Source organism: Egretta garzetta, unplaced genomic scaffold (genome assembly GCF_000687185.1).
Source record: "Egretta garzetta isolate BGI_Z169 unplaced genomic scaffold, ASM68718v1 scaffold72, whole genome shotgun sequence".
Lineage (NCBI taxonomy): Eukaryota > Metazoa > Chordata > Aves > Pelecaniformes > Ardeidae > Egretta > Egretta garzetta.
Window position 1 is genome coordinate 2,835,301 of NW_009259032.1, and position 21,337 is coordinate 2,856,637.

Sequence of the window (21,337 nt, forward strand, 5' to 3'; positions counted from 1 at the left end):
TCCAAGATTTGGACCCTAGGTGGTGTAAATGTTAAGTTGCTCTATTTTATACCCCACCTGCCTCCAACAGGCATAGGCTGAGAACATACAAAGAAAAGCAGGCCCTATATTAAAAAAAATCTTGCCCTATAAAATGTATTTTATTCTTTGCACACAGCAGGAGAAGGTAAGTGATTGATTTATGTGTCGTCATCAACACTTTCAACAATGGAAGTGAATTAAAAAAAAATATATACTCTGGTAATTTTTGAGAGATCTGAGTAATTCTCAATCCACTCCTAAAGGACACTTCGAAGGGTTTACATAATCTGGAGGAATGCTGCTAGGATAACATAAATGGCAAGAAAAGCTGAAGAACTCTAACGCAGATAAAACCTGCAGAGAGTGCCTCAACTTAGTGCAAATACCATTAGTTCATCTTTCATGCAGAGCCAGATTATTTACGAATTTACCATCCTTTTTAATTCTCAGAGAATACTGATCCAAGCACAGGATGAGTACAAAAACTTGAGTACAAAATTGTTCTATTTGAGTGGAAGTGTATAACAATTAAATTAAATTTCATTGAATGAGTGAGGTGCTAGAGGAGGCAGATTAGTATCAGGAAAAGATTTTCACTTTCTTACCTAACCTGTTACAGTTCGTCCAGAGATGCTGAACATCTGAGATTTGGGAAATGAAATACACTGTTAGGATGCAGGGATATTTCTTGTAGCGATGCTCCTGTCTCTGGGTAGCATGGTACTCAGCTGTCTTGTTATGTACCAAACGAGAGCCTTCCTTCAAGTAGCTTTGGGACACTTAGTGGAAATCCTGCTAAAACCAAGGCCCCAGATCCTTAGTTTAATTCTGATCTCACTCATTGGGCAAATGTAAGCTTAAAATTACTGTAGCTTTGATACCAGTCGTTTTTAGTTTGGAGGAGAGTAAGTTGAAATCAGTGGGGCTGTATCTGCTTAGGTTATCAGTGATTTTGGCCCTATGCTTCTTTTCATGTGTTTCCCTTTTGCTTGATGGATTTCAAGAGAAAGGAGGAGTTTGTGTGGGATACAATTACCACTTTGGTCAGGTATCTTGAGTTATTTTTCCAGCGGAAACTTCTGGGTGGGAAAACTTGACACTTTGGAAAGCGTGCCAAAATGTAGTGCAAGTTTATATTTAGCAAAGGAACATCTGACATTTCATTGATGCATCACAAAGAGAAATACGGGACACACCTGACAGGGTTATCTTGTACTGAAATGCTTTAAAACAACCAACGGCACTGCCCAGCAGTAAGAAAAAGTGACGTGAAGGCACGAGTGCTAAGAAGGAAATAACTGTGATCCTGTGGAAAGTGTGAAGATTACTCAGATCACAATGACACAATCCTTAGTTTCACAGTATAGGAGAAACCTTTTAAAACACACCCCAAATGTTAGATATTTTTAGAGCGTTTAAGGTATTTCCAGTGCAAACACAAAAGCGCTTTATTACAATTTGCATACCTTACCATTGTAAATACTTTTGAAAAATATCTTATGGAAAATATCTTTCCAAATGTGTAAATTGTAGCACAGTGATTTTAAATTTCTTTAGAGATGTTTTTGCTTGCGATCCATCTTATTATAGCATGCCATTCCAACACAAGTAAAACTTTCATGAGACCCCCTAACAACAGACAGTGATTTCCTATCCTCAAACCGCTGTACGTGTGCTAGATTTGGGTTTATCTGAGATATGGATACTTTGCCCCATTTTTCAGTCATCGACACAAGTTTCCTATCTATGCCAACCTCAACTTTCATGGCAAATGATAATGAAAAAGACCTTTAGGCAGAGCAATAGAGAGCAATATAAAAGCTCATTATAAGCCCAGTTCGTAAAATTACAAGCTGTAGCATGCAGTATGCACAAGTAAAGCTGAAACCCAAGTTGAAGCACAGCAAAGGAGATTACAAACTAGCTGTTGTTTTTCTGTCTGGGAAAAGCAACTCATTAATGAGCCTGGAAACACAGCTAAATATTTTCTTTTATAAATTCAAGAAAAAGCCATACCACTTTTGAGACTTCTGCTGGGCAGCTTTTTCTCCTCTCTCTTTTCCTCTTTTAAATTTTAAATACTGCATAGGAACCATTTGCTCTGTGAGGTTCCCATAGTTAGGACCAAACCCTTCTCAGAGGAATTTTGGCACCTTATTAATTAGTTGGTTATGAGAAGGAGCTGCACTCTTTCAGTGACTCCTATTTTGCCATCAGTAAAGTGTGATCCCATAATAAATTTCCATCAAGCAAACTATTTCTGGTAATTCCCCCTAATTAACACCAGACTGCTAATAATAAATTAGGCCCTATGTGTTTCTGATATAACCAAGATCTTGTCTGAGCATAAGATATTAACCAATGTCCCGAGAAAGTAAAACTCAAACCTAAATTAAGCCTTTGCTGGTAAAAGGATTTATATGCAATTTTGTGCGAAACCCTTTGAAGATCTCATACAGGGCATTTTGACCAGCAAACATTTTGAGTGACAGAGAGATTTGTTCTGTGCCGAGCAGTGAAAGTGGATTTATTGTGAAAACACACTGTTGAGTTTTAAGCCTATAAATCTTACACTGGATTACAGTGTCTTAATGAATGAATGACAGATCTTTTTTTTTTTTTGTCGGTGCATTTTAATGTTACACCACATTGTGATTGACAGAAACCAAACCTTTGCCATTAAAATGTCAAATGCAGACTTGATGGCTTTAAAAGTTTGGCTTCTGGAGTTTAATATACTGTTTGCAAATAGACTTGCGTTTGTCTCCTTCATAGCCTAAACACTGAAGGGGAGGCAAGTCTTCTGTAAAGTTGCCTCTAAATTTTATAGAGCTGTGTGCAGTGTTTTCCTTCACTTGTGTAAATAAAGGTAGAAAACAACGGTGCATTTGCCTAGTTAAGAGATACTCGGCTAAGGAGAGGCTTACCAGGCTGGTATTATCGTGAAGTAATTGGCCATGTTATAGCAAACGGTTAAGTATCCCGCGGTGAAAGCAGAGGCTGCTGCGTGCCAAGGCTAAGTGCGGTATCGGCTAATGCTTGCCAGAGCAGGCAGTATTTCCTTGAAAAGTCTCAACTTAGGAAAAAATATTAAACACTTTAAACAAATATCGCAAAGTATTCTAGACGGGCGGTTGAATGAAGTAAAGATAGCAAATAAACAGTAATTGGCCAATATAGACTTTTACGTTGTTACATTTTCTACAGCGTTCAATACCATATTTCCATCTTTCATTCCTTCTTGAGAAAAGATGGAGAATCAGAGACTTACTGAGGTTGGAAGGGAGCTTTGGAGATGAAGGGACCTCGTCTAGTCCAAGGGCCGTGTCCGTTCAGGTTCTGAGTGTCTCCATGGACAGAGACTCTGCAATCTCTCTGGGCAACCCGTGCCAGTGTTTGACCATCCTCACAGCTGTCCTGCCACTATGTACCACTGAGCCGAGTCTGGCTCCACCTTCTTTACTCCCTCCTCCAGGTATTTGTACAACACATGGATGAGATCCCTCAAGGCCTTCTCCAGGCTGAACAGCACCAGCTCTCTCAGCCTCTCCTTGTATGACAAATGCTCCAAAAGCCCTTAATCATCTTCCTAGCTCTTCACCCCAGTTTGTCCACACCTCTTGTACTTGTGAGACCAGCACTGGACCCAGCACTCCAGACATGTCTCACCAACGCTGAGCAGAGAAAAGGATCACCTCCCTCAATCTGCTGGCAATGCTCCACATAATGGACCCCAGGAGGCTGGTGGTCTTCCTTGTCCCAAAGGGGACATCATTGACTCATGGTCAACTTGGTGCCCCCCAGGACCCCCAGGTCCTTTTCTGTAAAGCAAACCTCTGTTCTGCTCCAAAAAACTGAAGAACAAGCAACTCAAATGATATCTATTCACGTGTACAATCACGACTTTCTTTTACCAACTATGATTCAGAAAAAGAAAACATCCAACTACCACAAAACAGGTGAGGACAGATAGAGAGTTTGGGGGTTTGTGTTGCGTTTATTTACTTGTTTTGGTTTTTAATTCCAATTAAATTTGCAAATGTGAAGAGCCAAAATTTGATGCCAAAGGCATTAAACACAAGCACAGAAATCATCAGGACGTAACAGCTGGTTGTTTAGTGTAAGACAATGAAAAAAAAGGAAATTCAAACAAATAATCTGCGAGTTGATGTAGTTCCCCTTCTTCCTCTTGTTTGCAAAGCCACTCGTGCGGCTAGATGATGCGAATAGCTCCATGAAGAGACAGGCACACAACTGAACAGACCAACACATGCTGAACCACAACTCAACTTTTGCTTTTAAGTTTATTGCATTGTTATATTAAGCATTTATATTTACAGATAATTCTGAATTATTTAGTCACAATATACTGAAACCATCATCATCATGATTCAGTTACTCACTTACAAAGACCTTCTACCTTCAGAGTTAAACCCGATTCTCTTACAGGCAGTTTTGGAAGGAAAATAATTACTGACTAGAAATGCACATGAAAAATGACAGTAGTTAGGTTACTAACATGTCTCTCCTGACTCTCTAACATTCCTTCAAAACATGAATGCTATCCATGTGTTGTATGAAAAATAGTTGGGAATCTCACAAAATCCCCAGATGATGATGGAACGGTGCTGGTTTTTGCTATGTCAAGTCTGCGGTCAAATACATGTATGTAGATGTGCATATATATGTATGTCTCTCAATGCACACGCATATGTGTGCACGTATAGAGAAGTATATACAAACACATACACACACTCACAGAACAGAAGATTCTAGAGGTAAATATGCTGTCTTACAAATAAAATACAAAGATACCAGTATGAAATAGTCCTAAACACAAAAAGTAATAAATATTCCGTGAGATATATGGCATTATTATAAAGTGCTCTACTAAAATCTCACTTATTAAAATAAAGATAAAAATTATGTTCCTTTTAGTTGATTTATATAATTCGGTAGAGCCATTAAATATTCATTATGTATCAGTGACTCTATGCTTCCTTTTACATTTTAAACAAATAGATAAAAGCAGAAATTAAAAGGCAAGGCAGCTAAATGAAGCAGTACTATTGGAGCCTTTCAGGCTTTTGTCCTCGATTCATTAACGACTGCAAAATTTCAAACCCTAGAGCATATGGATTAAGAAATGTAATTCCAATTAAAATTATGAAACTAAACAAAATTCAATTTAAAGACAATGGCAAACTGAAAAGTTTCTATCCTACTTTAAAATAGCGAGGTTTGAATTGCAGCAATTACTGAACGCCTTATCCTGTGCATTCCCATCCTCTTTCCTCTCGCATGTGCAATATAGCTCCACTGAAACCTAGTCTCTAGGTCTCATTTCTCCACGTTCCACCTAATTTCAAAAGCAACCTGGCTCATAGATTACTGTATCTGGTCCAGCCTGCTTCTACCCTTCTGATTTTCAGCCAAATTCACAAATGGGTACATCTACAAGAGCGTAAACATTTTCAACAGCTTTATGCCATTTCTTCCGTACCACCAGAAGTTAAAAAAAAGAAACGTGGTAGCATTGGAGAAAATCAACTTCAGGAAATAAAGTGAAACAGCCCCACAATGTGAACTTGTCCCTCTGAATTAATAAGAAAGCCAAATATCTTTTCATATTTCAGTACAGCAACTTTGGTTTTCTTTCCCCCTCTTTTGTTGACATTCCTTGTTACAATTGCTTTACTCAACCATGGCAATTTTTCTTGATTCTCCCCATGGTTTTATGGATAAACCTGTCCTTTGTATCAGTAAAAAAAAAAAAAAAAAACACCAAAAAAAACCAAAACCAAAAAGAACCCACCCACCCAAAAAACCCCAACCAACCACCAACAAAACTACTAAATAGTTACTTTTAAAGTCTCCTAGAAAGAGCACTAAAGACTAACAGTTCAACTCTGACATCCCCACTGAATTAAACAGCATGTAAATTCAGTTTCCTTCAGGAATCTGATGTGGCCCTTAGTGCAACCCTGCTGGAGTGAAATTCACCCCATGCAGAGGGTTGCCACCTCTTCCCTATCTGCCTACGATTGCTCCGTACCACTTAAGCCCTAATTTGAAGTTAAGTGGGACTTCACTGGCGCGCAGGTCTTGCGCTGACTCTCTGTATGGAGGCAAAATTCGTATCGAGCCACAGAATTGGCTGCGTCTCCTGGCTCGCAGTAAAGGCATAATGACAGCTTTGTCCCTCCGCTCCCTTGCAAGAACTGAGAGATACTGAGCTGCCTAACTCAGTACTATATTATTCAACAATATATTCCCCACATCTGGAGGAAAAGAGAGAAATAAAACCTAAACTAATAAAAATCCTAACAGCTGAGCAAGAAATTAAGTTTTCGGTACACTACCTGGCACACCACCAATATACATATTCACAAGCTACAATGGTAAGCAATGTACTGAGAGAAAAACAATGTCCTCAGTTGCACTTCAGCAGTTTCCCTCATTCAACACCAGAGTCTCACATTTTCGATATAAAACACCGTTACCTGCAGATTCAGTGCAATTTCCCCTTTCCAAGGCACTTACAACTATCTAAAACACGAACTGCGAACCTAGGAGTGGGATTCCCTGCTCCCTTATGTTTAAGATCTGATCTGGCATTTCCATCCTGTCAATCACACCTTCACTAGCAGGTTTTTTTGGGTGGTGTTCTGGTAGTACAGGAATTAAAGAAGAGTATCCCTTTTATGTTTTCTTCTAAGTGGCATCTTCTAAACTATTCTTGTTCACCAGCATAGTCACCACCCCACTTAACTGCTTTGTAAAAATCTCTGTCCTTTGCAGATCCATCAGAGATTTAACTGCAAAGGCACAGGTACGTGTAATGGTGCAGGAAGCTTCACGTATAGGAGCATCAGATAAAAATACCAGTATTGACCTATATGTTCCGTATAATCTTATCTTTGCTTTGAGTTCCTCTTAATGAAGTTTAGCTGCAATACTTCTAGACAAACTTTAAAGAACATCAGCACAATAAAGTCATCTGGATTGCTGAAGCCAACCTCCTTTTATTTGCTGAATAGCAGCAAACCAAGACTTCTTATATCAGGTACTTATTTTTATAGATGTTTCACTGCTCATACTGAAGCAGATATCAATGTTGTCATAAAATCATGAAACCAATATAGTAACATGCCAAGTGTAGAGGTAAAGGCACTCTAATCGTTTGGCTTGGGTGCATTCCCAATTTCTATCTCTTTATGAAGCAAAACCCTAACTGATAAATGCTCTAAAAATCAGTGTACAACTCCTTCTGCAAGTTCCCACATTTCTCTTCCATTCTAGAAAATCGTATACAAAAAAATTTAACCAATTATTGAACACGGACATTTTAACCTTTCTTTCTGCTCAGTACACTTGTTACACAAGATAAGCTCCAAGCATCAGATGTTGATAGAGTGAGCATGTTTCTTGCACAGTGGCTTGTCCTTCTTGGAGAAGAAAGTCTGACCCTCCAAACTGTCACTGCATACCTGAAATGGGACAAAAAAAAAAAGAAAAGATCGCCCAATTGAGATGGATAAATTACACCATACATTATTCGGAATGCCAAATCATGGCATTGTTCTATGCACAAATATATTCAAAGAACAAGAATTATTACCTTTTTCTTAGGGATACTCTTTCTGATGCAATACTAATGGTTGATGTAAACACAGCCTTCCTTTCTTTAAGTCAACAGGTTCTTAACTGGGAGCACAGTTAGGTTCAGTATTTAAAAAAAAAATCCAATCATTAGGATTGGGGCTTTTTTTTTTTTTTCAGTCGCACAGTTTTAGCAGGTCTACAGTGTCTTTATTTCAAAAGCAGTCTTGCTACTTTAGAAACACAGCCTGTTCATGCATAGCCTTCAGCACTTGCTCCGAGGAACGAGGGTTAAATGCTAGGACACATGTCTGCAATCCAGGCCAATTCCTCTGGACCCCTGCCAAAGGCTCACAATAGCAGTCCACCTTCCAAATAACTGGGAAAGTGCTTTTTGTTTGGGCTCAGAGGATTGAAAGAGGTTATAGCTGTTAACTCCCATATCGGTCAGGTTAGCACAAGCACTGCTGCCATGGGTTTGCTTAAAATGTAGACTAGCTTTACTTACTGAGCATACAAAGCAAGTGTCATGCCAAGTGTGGCCCAGAGCTTCAAGAAATCTGTCTCCAGCTTCAATGGGGAATTCACAGCCATGGCACATAGTACCGAAGAGGGCATAGTAATCTGCAAACAAATAACAAACAGATTTTAAAGACGAAGCATAAGCAGAAAAGCGAGACTGACCCTTTGAAGCCTTTGTGGTTTTCTTTCAACGGCAGTGGGTTTGTTCTTGTCGAGTTTTATAATACTGGGTACACTGAGTAAAGAGCTCTTAGATCGAAAGACCGGGATGCCCTCCTTTCCTCGCTAATTCAGTTCTCATCCCCTTCCTCATCCTTTCAAGTGAGCAATGCTTCCATCTTCCTGGTGTTTCATTTCCTTGAGATCAATAGTGCGCTCAAGGGGGTGGAAATTGCACACCTTGCAGAGCACCTGCGTGGACTCCACGTGCTTCTTGCCTTCTCTCCGGCTCTGCCTCGAAAGCGTACCCTGGCTGGTCACACGCCAGACCTCCTCAGCGAGTAACAAACTCCTGCCTACATTCTGGCACAATATTTGCCCCAGACTGCACTACACAAAATCATGCAATTGTCAGGCTTCTGTCCTAAACAGTCTAGCAATTTGGATCAAGTCAGAACAGTTTTCTAATCACTGGAGTTTACTACATGGCTTTAAAAAAAAAATAATCAAACCAAATACAAATCAGAGGCTTTAAGGCAATATATTTATTGTGTTTAAAAAAAAAAAGGTATCAGCAGGGTGTCAGGATGGTTATTAGTGACTGGAATCACTGCAGGGTATTTGCACCATTCATTTAACTTGGTGCCTCTCGAAACTCCCCCAGAGTCAGCAGAGAAAAGTCCCTCCAGCAGTCTCAGAGAGCAGGGACCAAGGGCACCGAACCATTCATATTACCCACCAACTGAAGAGCTTGAAAAAGAGAGAGCAGGGCAGACTAGCAGGATAAAATACACGTATAATGTTGGGTGAGAGGCACTGACACCCATCCCCACCCCAACAACCTCAGTGCGTGACACTCTCTGCGTGTAGACCCATCGCAGGGACTACAAGTCACCGCAGCCCTCCGCTGCCCACCTGCGCAGACCTAAATTTCACCCAAAGTTGTCTGGTCTTTTCCACTTATTTCAACTCTCAAACACACCACTCTAAGGAGGAAATGGTTTTTTTTCCTGCACAGACGACAACAGCATTAGTGCTAATAACACAAAAGAATTTGGGATCAGCAGCACGCTGCCATGCCAAACACATAATCTCATGCAACATTACATCTTCAGAAGATGAACTACAGAGTGGCAAGCATGATCAAGCTTTGGACTTCATCCTTCTTAATACTAACACTGGCTCTGACAGGGAAATGAGATGTCAGGGGCTGTTTTCAAGGAGCCTTATAAGGACTGGCAAGCAGGACACAAAGAGATTTTGTTTCTCTACCAGATTATACAGATCTGCTGAAGCTCTAGTGCTTACTGCAGCAGAGCCAACAGAGGCTTATCACGTGTCAAGCCCAAGGGAAGACTCCTGTTTTGGCTTAGTAAGACACTGTTTTGTACGATGACCACAAAAAGCATCATCATAGGAGGCATCTTAGCAGGATGGGCAACACAAGTGCTCTGGAAAAGCAAAGCCCTTGATGGCTGTCAGTGGCAAGAAACAGCTTTACTGATCACCTTCATTAATCCATGCTACTAGCATGAATTTGCAAGTGTTTAAACAGAAGACAGACAATAAAAATATCGAATAGTAGAACACCTCCATCCAAAACCCCTGAAGGACATGGTCTCATGACCGTACTGTTTCAGCTCTTCGCATTCATGTTCATACAGGATCTTTTACTGATATTTTCCTGGTGCCAGTAGTTAAAGCCTTTTGTAAGTTGGCCTGTGGTTTGTGTTGATAAGTTTATTGGCTTTTCTTCTGAAGAAAGGGCAATAGATAAGGCAGAATGAAGGGCATCAGCTTTCTTTTGCTTTTGCATGCTTGGGTTGTGATCCCACAGAAGCCTTCCAAGGCAGACTTCTCATACAGTCACATATTGATGCTTCCTGCACACAGCATTTTCAAAACTAGGTTACTGAACTTTTTTTAAGTGCAGAGTTAAAGTTGTAGATATCTGCACTTTTAATTAAATTTTAGCATCAACTTCCAAACCCAGAACATCTTGCAGAGTAAACCCCCTTAATACTAATAGCTGATACTGTTATAATTTTAAATACAGATTTTAAATTAGAACCTTTTGCACTAGGAAGAAGGAAAGTTGGCAATGACATTTACCCCTTATTTCTTTAAAATTAGTCTTAGACTCTTAACTCCAGCTGGACTGAAAGTTTTTAAAGAATGACTATACCTCAAATTAACATCTAGTTAGAAAGCCAGAGCCATTACAATGTATCACTGCCAATAACACCTCACAGAACGTGTCTACATTAGAAAGTTGCTAGCAGAAGTTAACTCAGAAATAAACTTTGTGAGAAGTATAATATTCTTGACATTTTATCCCAGTGTTTCCTGCTCACAGTATAGAAAAGTGCGCATTGTGCGCGTAACAGTAGCACAAATCAATGCACCGCACAACCTGCGGGTGGTTTGGTGGCAGGAACAAGAATTCAATATTAGCAGAACAAACCCGGTCACAAGCTTTCCACCCAAAGGGGAGTTATCGATTCCTCCAGTACTATTTTTGAATCATCAAATGGTTCCAAGATTAGGGGCTTCAGATTGCTTCAGGATGAAATTTCACCGTGCTGTCACACTGGAGGATGCTGCTCATATATCCATTTCCTCTGTTGCTCCACGAATTCAATAGGAGCAACACGTTACCCTACTTGTATCACTGAGTTAGCAATAACCTACTGCGCCCTTTTGTATCCGTCAACACCTCATTAAGCTGCTCTGACAAGAGAAATTTTGGATAAATTTTGCCTGCTTTCCTCGCCCTTTCAGTACCTAACACTCTCCATGGCACCCACTGCCAACAACTGTGGGATTAACCCAGAAGGAAATCTTAGCTCCAAACAGGTCACTAGGATTTCATGCTAAATCTCTTCCTGGTCAACCCACTTCCACCTCTAGTTAAATTATAATGTTCCTTACAGTAGAAGGAAAAACACAGAAAAGGTCCAACTGATGGTTCTAACATGGATGTAAACAGCTTGCAGTTTGGATATAGACAATTTTCATACATTTTTGTTTCTCTTCCATTTTGTGGGAATTGGTTTACAAATATTTCTTTCCTAGCCCAGAAGGGTACACGGAAAGTTTTAAGCAAACTAGGAAACCAACATAAAAACTGTTCATATTAATCAAAAAGATACGATTAGCTGGAAGTCCTGAAAACCAAACCAGAATCCCTCTGAACTTCTCAGCCGCATCATTCACATGGCTTTCAAGTGCTATAATTGTATCACTGTATTTTTCCCCTGACAGCCTGGGGTTTTTTTATCCCAAGCTTACGTTCAACAGATGTTATCCCTGATCCTACACAAAACTTCCTGGGCAGACTACTTACTCTTGGAAGTCTCTCCCGGCTGTGAATAAGGTTATTCAGAGTAAAACACATCACTCCACTGGCATTTGCTTGTTTAGTAAATAAGCAGATCTACATAAACTCCAGATTATTTTAAAGCCAACCAGAAAGTCACCCTAAAATTAACACTTTGCTGTATCACTGATACCTAAGCTGAGGACTTAACAGGAACAAGAAGTAAAACCAGTGACAAGAAGCCTGCCCCTGCCGAAGCCAATGAAGAAATTCTCACCAAGTTCTGCTGCAAACTCAGTCTACAGCATTTGTTGCTGCTTTGAATTGACATATCCAAGTTATATGAGTTTGCCGGGACGCTTCTTCTGAAGTGAAGCTTGAGAAGAAGGAATTATTGTTTTTTCCAGCCTTATTAAGCTCTGCTTCCCCACACAGCTGCAATAAACTTTGGTTGTGTTGCTTCTTACCCGTCTCACAGTAGGGATCGCCGTCCTCTAAGTGGAAGACATTATTGCGGATGGGGTTATGACAGGCCACACACACAAAGCAGGAAACATGCCAGGTTTGTTTCAAAGCATTTATTACTTCCTGTGGGGATTAGAAAAAGTGTTATTAACACATTATTTTGATGTGATGACTAGATTGTGGTGACCCTGCCTCCACACTTGATCCCTTTCAAGAATACTTTGTTTCCTACTGCTACTTTGAAAATGGATTGTGCACGCAATTTCTGCTGATGTTAAACTTAATGAGGTGCTTTATTTATGGTACATCTCCTTATTTGTCATAAGCAACCCTTCATTCTTTGGAAGGTTCAGCATAGAGTTGGACAGACTTAACAAATCCTTTGTTCACCTTTTCCATTTTAATTAGGATCTCACCCACAACGGGTGAAATGAGAAAAGCAGCATCTCCAATGTCTCCTCAAGTCTGTGAATAGTTAATCAGAAGACATCACAGAGAAAATTATGACTGCTCTGCGTTGTTTTGGAAGACGCTACGGTGCCAAATATGACTTGAGAACTGCACTGCCAGAGCCCCGTGTGACCCCACTTACACAAGAGTCCAGACACATTGCTGTCTGCACTAAAGCAGCCGACGATCAGCTGGCGGGCTCAAATTAGCAATATCAGTGCAGAGTAGCATAATGCGTCTTTCTATCTACATTACCATTGGGAATATTTCAGTACTTCACATCTAGCCAACCAGCGTGTTCCCTAGCTCTCTGCTTAGTTAAGGAGGATTATTTTTCTTCCCCCCGCCTCCAATTTTGTAAAAAGCTGCCAATTAAAAGCATTTTGCTCAAGAAAATTTAGTAATCACAGCTAGAGAACATCTTCATGAAAACAGGAGCCGAACTTGGAAGAGCCAAGGAGACTACAGCACCTTTTCCTCAAAGAGACTGAAAAGGCTCAGCGTTAGAAGAGCCAAACCATATTCCGTATGTGATGGGAGCTGAAAAGGTATGGCAGAGTATGTTAGGAGGAATGCAGTCTGGGGCAGATAAATGGGAGTTTCATTGCAGAGAAGCACTGAACACTGTGGTTATTGTTCTCACTGAAAAACAGGCCACTTGCTAGTCACTTACTCCAAGGATCTTCCTTTGGCACTTGGAACACTCAGGAGCGAAGAATTTCTCATAGCAGACCTCGCAATACAGTGCCCCTTTTTCTTCCACGAATCCAATGTAAGCCATGGAGGTTTTGCAATGAGCACAATTAAATTCCTCTGGATGCCACGACTTCCCCAAAGCCACCAAGAAGGGTCCTCTGGTTAGAAAGAAGAGATTTCGTCAGCAAACGCCCCTGCTTGGCTCCCGCGAAAGCTGTTAATAGGCTTACCTTGCGATACCTCTGTGCCATTCTTATACTGTTCTCAACCTTATACTGCTCCATCCCTCTTTCCTCCTACGGGCTCTAAGAAAGCATCAGGTGTTGACTAGATCTATTCCCATTGAACTATCTCCCAGAAACACCTGGTCACAATAAATACCAATTCTCTTTGTTTCACTGCGTTTCAGAAATCTTATTTTAGAACTACATTAAATACAGCGCTGAAGTGGCTGCTTGGGAGGAGGATGTTCCCCACGTTCCCAATTATTTCCATCTATTGCAAAGAGATACTCGACTCAGTGATACAATCAGCTCTCCTTCAGTGTGCATTTGTATTAAGGCCACAAATGTTCAAGTAGACTTGCCTCCATTACGAGCCAATAATACCTGTTTCTTGAGACAAAAATTCAATTGCTGCCCTTATCAAACAAGTTTGTTACAGGTAACCCATCCCAGTTGTTGGGGGTTTTCTTTGGTGGTTTGTTTGGTGGTTTTTCTCCCCTACACAAGTTAGTTAAAATACAACCATTTTCTCCAAATACAGAGCCTCCTCTACTATTTGCAAACACACAGTAACGATGCTTTTATAGCATTTGTCTGGCTAATGCAACAAGGTTAATAGACAAGGTGAAACTGGTCATTCCTACGTCAACAAAAACTTCTCAGTTTGTAACTCATAAATCCCAGGCATATGCCATGGTATCTGTGTTCATCTGAAAACACAGTCAGCATGCTAATTTCTTCAATGAACTTATTTACTTTAACGAGGTGCATTCTAGGTCCCACCAACACTCAATCTTCCAGAATTTAGGTTTTAGGGGAACTTTGTGGTTCAGGTTGACCTCCCTCACCAGATTTCCCATTTTGCAATACCAATTAAGAGGCCATTCTTTTAGTAACGTATCACTTTTTTCTGATTTAATACTTCACTGCAAAAAAAGTGTAAGGTACTAATATCACCATGTTGATGCTAAATTATTATTTTTTTTTAAATCCAATAAGCTACAAGAACATTTTTGTGTAAGGCAAGGTTCTCACATGAACGAAGCAACAGAGAAGGAAAAAGCCTTAAAATTTGTTTCCAGGGATGGGAATATAAGCAGGCAGAGGGCAACTTCATTGAGGGGGGTAATTATTTCCATTTCTCTTCTACATTTTCTCCTGAGACACTATGTATTTTCAACAGGATGAGAAGTCAAAAATAAGGGACTCAAACAGGTTTAGGACAACTCACACACCTTCTGAGATGATGAACGTATTTAATCTGCAAACATTTCTTTCTATTTACCTCTGGTTATCAGAAAGAAAGCAGAGAAAAAGGGCTCCTGGAGAGCAGCTTGTAGCCCTTTAAGGAGGGAGCCGAAGTCGAGCACAGCTCTCTGGCCCCCGGCTCCCAGCGGCTGCCTGAGCAGTGCAAACACTGACCTAACCCGATACCCTCCCGCTGCCCTACAAGCACCTTTTTACATGAATGCCCTTTCAGTTATGTACTGATCAAACAATACAAGCCCTTATGTACAACAAAGTGCTCCCAGCGCGCTGTGTCAGCACAGGCTAATTTAACAGATTCGTTAACATGGGGCTGACACCGAAGAGGCTCTCCCGGCTCCAGGTAGGATTGAGTTTGTGGCCATCTGCACCGAAACGATAGTCTCGGGTAGCTCTGCAATGGAAAGAAAGCATGCTAGCGAAGGGAGGGGAAGGAATTTTTACAACATCTGCTGCATTTAGCTCTCCAGAGTTTACAGCTCTGACATCTTGAGGTTAGCCATCCAGGACAGCGTGCAGGAACCCAGACGGATGGGGAACAGCCTGAGAGTGCATCTACAGAGTTTCTTTCCCAAAGTCCCCAGACAGCTGTGGCTGTGCCCTGCACAATGTCTCTGAGGTGTTCCATTAGCAGGCTGGCTCCCTGCACACATGTGTCCAGAAGAACGCTTTCTAAATAAAATTTTACTTTTAATCAGGCCGTAGTTTAAACATGTCAAGCTGACGCTGTGGCTTAATGATAGCAGTGACTTAAAAGCTGCCCCAAAGCACATGGAAGAAAGGAGGGAAAAAAAAAAAACAAAACAAACACCTGCCACATAAAATACACTAAAACATGATATTCAGAACTTGGAGGTGTTCCTGGTCTCTGCATATTTTTGCGATCAAAACGATAGCTTCCAGTAATGAAAGGTATTTATTTGCTGTATTCATTTGAAAAGGAGGTTAAAGCCCTGATTTGAGTAAGGGGGCCATATGCCCACACTCATGCAACCTGGTGGGAAGTAGCTAGGGCGTGAAATGCTAGGAAGATGGCTGCAGGTGGCTTCATCCTTCCTTCCCCATTTAAAACCAAAAATCAATAAAAAATCCCACATGCCTCTGTCAGCTAAAACATATTTTTAAAGGTGATAGTAAAAAACCCATGTTCCTTCCATCCAAAGACATGGGATGATCCAACTGGCAACAGTTGGCTACAAATGCACCTCTATCCCAGGCTACTTTGGCACACTAAGCATTTCCAAACAAATTGCTGGCATCATCATCTAGACCACGTGAACGAAACTCACAGATAGAGGCAAATAGTCACAATTATTTTAATTTTTTTTAAAAGAGATTCTGATGTATTTACCACAGTATTTACAGAATCTTATGCCCCAAAGGATTAACAGGTACATAAACTTGGTAGCTCCCTAAAACAACTGGGTCCTGCATGTAGCAATGATATAAGGGGCATATATTGAGGAGAAGTAAATAACGTACAGGGCATATAAGCATCATTTCAGTATCTGTACATTTGTAACTAAATACTCATCAGTATGGTCATGATGTATTAGTATGTCAATAACCTAGCTTATGTGGCTTATATTATGATAGCAAGCCAGAACTGAAATTTGGTGTTAGAGAGATCAACAGGACTTCCACATCTGCTAAGTAAGCTACCCACAGTTAACCACACAGCAGTCTACATCCTGGGAAGTTTCTTTTTCTCCTCACTTGAAAATGCCACACTATGTAATTTCTGTGTAAGAGATGCTGAAGGGAAGCACCATTTGTACTTTCTCCCTTGTCCCTTTAAAATAAATAAACTGTATGGAAATATGACAAAACTGAAACATAATTGACAAGCGGACAGGCCAAAGAGTACGTTCTGAATGGAGATGCAGGAAAAACACGTGTGGACTTCAAAGGGAGAGTCACCTCTGCACTGCAGCACCCAGTGAGACTGCCCGGGAGCCAGAAATCTTCATCAGAAAATGTCAGAAGTTTGTCAGACCATCACAGCAAGTACATGGGAAATTTAATATGCCCCCAACTTTGATTCTTTCAGACGTGGAAAGAAAAGCTTACTTAACGAAGCTCTGGAAAAAAACTGGAATCTTCAGACAATCATGGTATGAATAATTAAAAATATATTAAAAAGTTATAAGATGTCTCTAAGAAATGGTTTTGGCTCAACCAGCCATGGTTATTCTATGCCTGAGTGTAAAGTAACCAACTCCACAACGCATTTTGCCTTCAAAACAGGTGTACAATGCAACGTCACTTGATCTTCCTCCTACCTTTTCACAGGTAAAGCTACCACTAAGGGCATGAACTGTAATTATGCTAAAACTTGAATTCAAAATGCCATTGCAAGCTTTCAAATCCACTGTATGCTGTGAACACAAGGCATATTTGGCATTGATTAATGCGCAGCCACTCATCCTCAAATGAAACAATGCTTCCTTTTAATAATTGAGGTGGCATTTAACATACAAAGAAATATAAGGATTTAAATACCACCAGCAAATTACAAAGAAGTTAGAGGTGGGTATCAGTTACTATTCATGAAGAGGTGTCACTTACAATAGGTGATAACGGCCTAAGTACTGTCAAGTAGGGCTCCACAACTTCCCCTCATGCAGCCACTAAGGAGCAAAGGTTGCTCCATGGACAGGGTGGCAGCTCATCTCCTTTTTAGTGGTCATCAAAGCAGAGAGAAGCAGCAAGTGATTTAAGGGCCAATACGAGAGGTTGACTGCTCAGAAGTGATCTAAAGACTGTGCCGTGAGACCCCATGGCACAGAGCATCAATGAACTCTGCTAAACCACAGGTGCCTTAAAAGGCACTGGAGTTTCTTCCATGAAAGGTGCAACATAAACATAGCGGATTTGCTATGTTCGTGTTAATTTTTAAACTGAAACGATAGTGGAAAAAAAGGAAGGTGCATGGTCTCCCGTATATTCTTTACTAGCCACAAAGCCAAAGCTCTCCACTGCCCAGGGAACAAAAAAGTCAGATTATATGGGCCAAACTGTTCAACGACTCAGATGAATCTCATCCAAAAAGTGTGCAGACTTTTTTTATATTAATCATCCATTTTGCCATGAAGCAAAAAATCTGGATTAGAAAAGATGTACACCTATGTTGGAAATTTGAAGTTTCTTCTATTGCTTCAAGGGGATCCAGAAAATAAATTTTTATTACCCTGACATATAGAACGGAAGTAGGAAAAACTTCTCCAAAACCCTGCAGATCAGTTAGGAAAAAGTCCTCTAAAATTAACCTGATGTTAACTGAACTGGTAGTGAACTACCAGAATGGAAATCTAATGGAGGTAGGCAAGCTGGACTCAATTCATCCCTAAAGATCAAGTGACGCAAGTTATCTGCACCTTCTGATGCACAATCCAAGCCGGGGCTCAAGAGGCTGTCAAATGCCAAAGCAGAAAGGCTGATTTCCTATTATTCTGAATTAAATTTATACAGCTCACGGAGGTCCTCCTTTTTCAGAACTCGCTTTTCTAATCAAAAAAGTCTCTCTCTTTAACCATGGTGTAACATAGTGCAGGCTCTCCTATTTTGTTCACTGAAAACACAGGACACAGATGAATAAAAAAGAAATATTACAATGCATTACTTTCCCTTCATAATTCAACAACGCAGGTAACTGAACAAGAAGACTTTGAAAGAATACATTTCTTCCAATAATCCCATGAAATCTATTTTAGGCAAGAAATGAAACACAAGGTAGATGAAAATCAGGATGATTTGCACATTGACATGAAAAGCGATCACAGTTCCCTGGATGAGGAAATCATGATGAATTGTCAGAAATCACTGACTGAACAATGCAACCCAGACTCAACTCTTCCTCCATATGAAATTTTGGCTAATGATAGGATACCTTAGGGGCTCAGCAGAATTTATTTAACTTAATCTCGTTTGGCAAACTCGTTTTTGTGTTGCTTAACCTTTTATACCCATGACATACAAGTAAAGGACACCAGCTACCATAATACCCAAAGGCCAGAGAGCCCACCAAAGAATGTGAAATCTAACATTGCAGGAAATTATTATTAATCCAGTCCTAGCAATTGTTAAGCCTCTATTCCTTGCTTTTCTTCTATGGATGGAGCCTGCTATTGTTGTTCTTCTCAATTCAAAATTCTGGTTTATAAATTAACATTCGTGACAAGTTAGTTGTCTTGGATCAGATGATCCTTGAGGTCCCTTCCAACCTGGTATTCCGAGTCTTTGTAAGACTACACTCTCTGATCGGTTTCCCATTTGCTAATCTTCTAAATTTTATTGGAATGTGTAAGTGAAAACTAAATTTACTTACTTTTCTTTGGTTTTACTTTTGCTCTACTCCACCCACCTTTCTGGTTCTCTGTAAAACAGGCTGTAAGGCTGTGACTGTTAGCAGTTCACAATGTTTTCCTCTGTCATGGCTCTCATTCTCAGTTTTTTCTAGATAAACCATGCATGAAAACAGTGTTCTGCATTATTGAAATGGAGCCTTAAACCACTTACAACTAAGGAACCAAAAACCACGAAAGCAAAACAAAGCCCTGCTGTCCGAGGGCCCCGCAGGATGAACAGATACAAACCTAATGACTTGATTACAGTGCGCACACATGGGAGTACGCTTTCCCGCAGGAATATGCTCTGCCCTCTGAACCAACGTGTCTTGCTCATTTAGCTGAGGTGCTGTCACAAATTTTTCACTCAGGTCAGTTGTTCCAGGTGGTTTAACGCTGTTTGATGTCCATCCACTGGCAGGAGCTGGAGAAAGAGTGCCAACAGCATTTAGAAGACCATCCTTTTGGTACCAAGTAAATTATTTTGAAATACAAGCAACCAGCAGCTTTTGCCTAACATCTTTGTCCCGTGTATACCTGCGTACTTAAAGGAACACATTAAAAAGTACTTCTTTTCCCCTCCTCCCCCACTAAGTAAGTCCTACCTACTTTATGAAATGTCTGTGAAATAACACAGAATGGTTTTGGCTAACTTGCAGAAGTAGTGGACAAATTTCAACAGACTAAAGAAGTTAGGCGAAAGAATATACAACCTGTGAAGGCATCATTTTGCTTTAGATACAAAAGCTGAAGCCAAGAATGTCAGCGTATGAACAGAGACAGGAGAACATGACATACCTACCCAAAACGTTTTACAGTGAGTGCAAGAGATCATACGCCATTACTAACAGATTAAAGTAGAGTGCGCATTCAATACAACACATACAGGAACTTAAAATACAGGACTGTATAAGGAAAACACTTCCAAATCAAATTTAAACACTAGTCTAGATCACTAGATACTGCCAATCTGAAGCACTCTAAAGGTCACATTCACATCCTCTTTATAAAAGTTATGACACTAAAATAAAAACCTGACGCTTCCAGAAATGTATACATCTACACGCTCCCATTTGTGCTCAGGTTTTCAGAGTTGTAAAATAGACATAAGCTTTTAAGGAGTACGAAAAACACATTTACAAAAATGAAAGGCCCAGATGATACTGTTGCCAAGGGTAATGAAGAAACAAACAATCCTCTGTGTTTCTTTCTCCTCTATTGATACCGTGGTACCTTGGTAACGTACAGGCTACAGCAACCCGAGTTTCTGGGAACAGTTATTCCTGTCAAGTGGAGATTTTTTTCTTTTTCAAGTATGCTAAAACCCCCCACATTTCCATAGCCTTTTGTTTGTAACCATAGGCAAGAGAATCCATGAGTGTTTACTCGGTGTCCTGGCTTTAGTGCAGCCGTACCAAACCTTGTAAATCAAAAAGTGAATTAAGATCCAAGTGGAAGCTCAGAGAGAAACAACTGAGCAATGACGGAGACATCGGAGAGCGCAGGATGATGCTTCTGTTGCAGTGATGCAGCTCTCTGGCACAAGGTCAGGGCATCGGTATGTAGCTTTGCAAAATAACTAGTTTGGGGAGGTGTTAATCTTTGTGCTAGTCTTCCTCTCCCATCTTTCGTATCATCTTCAAGGGAAGAGATGAAAAATTGTTTATCATTACCTCCCTTAATGTAATGCTGATCAGTCGCTGCCCTACAGAAAAGGTGCACATACCTTTCAGGTAAAATATTGCATTCCCTGCTCAGGTGGAAGCGGCATACTAATTCACAGAGAAGATACATTTAAGCAACAGTGAGTACACAGAGAATTCAACAGAAATGCGGATCCCTTGCTATTTACAGAGGTAAGATCGCCACACGCCACACAATTTAACCCAAACAATACAGTGAACCCCCCTCTACTCACGTGTATTTGTAGGGTAAGGCAACACAGCTGGAAGATAAATCCTTTTTAACACCAATACTTTTGTACTATAAATATGCTTGGTATTAATCCACCAGTCTGGGCTCAATACCTACTTTTGCTTACTCTTTCTCTGTATGAAGCAGCAATATAGTCCTACACCTTTTTTTGTCTAACTGGATGGTTCATCAAATTTTCTCAGATCAGGTAATTTCAAGACTGAGATTATTTTTGGATCCTTTTCAGTATCTGAAGTAGCAAAAAGTATAAGAGCACATCAGGGATTTTTTACTCTGTTTTTGTTGTTTGTTTGTTTTTTTTAAATACAAGACATTGGCTATATTTAACATAC

At 40.3% G+C, this 21,337-nt stretch overlaps 1 protein-coding gene across 1 annotated transcript in view; it reads right to left on the reverse strand.

Annotated features, from left to right (window-relative positions):
* Nucleotides 1–5,862: 5,862 nt before the first annotated feature.
* Nucleotides 5,863–21,337, reverse strand: part of LOC118451875 (PDZ and LIM domain protein 5-like) — a 44,317-nt gene continuing 28,842 nt past the window's right edge. Inside the window, exons 7-11 of the mRNA XM_035890333.1 lie at nt 19,320–19,494; nt 13,212–13,392; nt 12,091–12,211; nt 8,132–8,247; nt 5,863–7,511 (exon numbers count right to left, since the gene is read on the reverse strand). Of these exons, the coding sequence (XP_035746226.1) occupies nt 7,422–7,511; nt 8,132–8,247; nt 12,091–12,211; nt 13,212–13,392; nt 19,320–19,494 (683 nt within the window). The 3' untranslated portion in view covers nt 5,863–7,421. The remainder of the gene's footprint in view (nt 7,512–8,131; nt 8,248–12,090; nt 12,212–13,211; nt 13,393–19,319; nt 19,495–21,337) is intronic.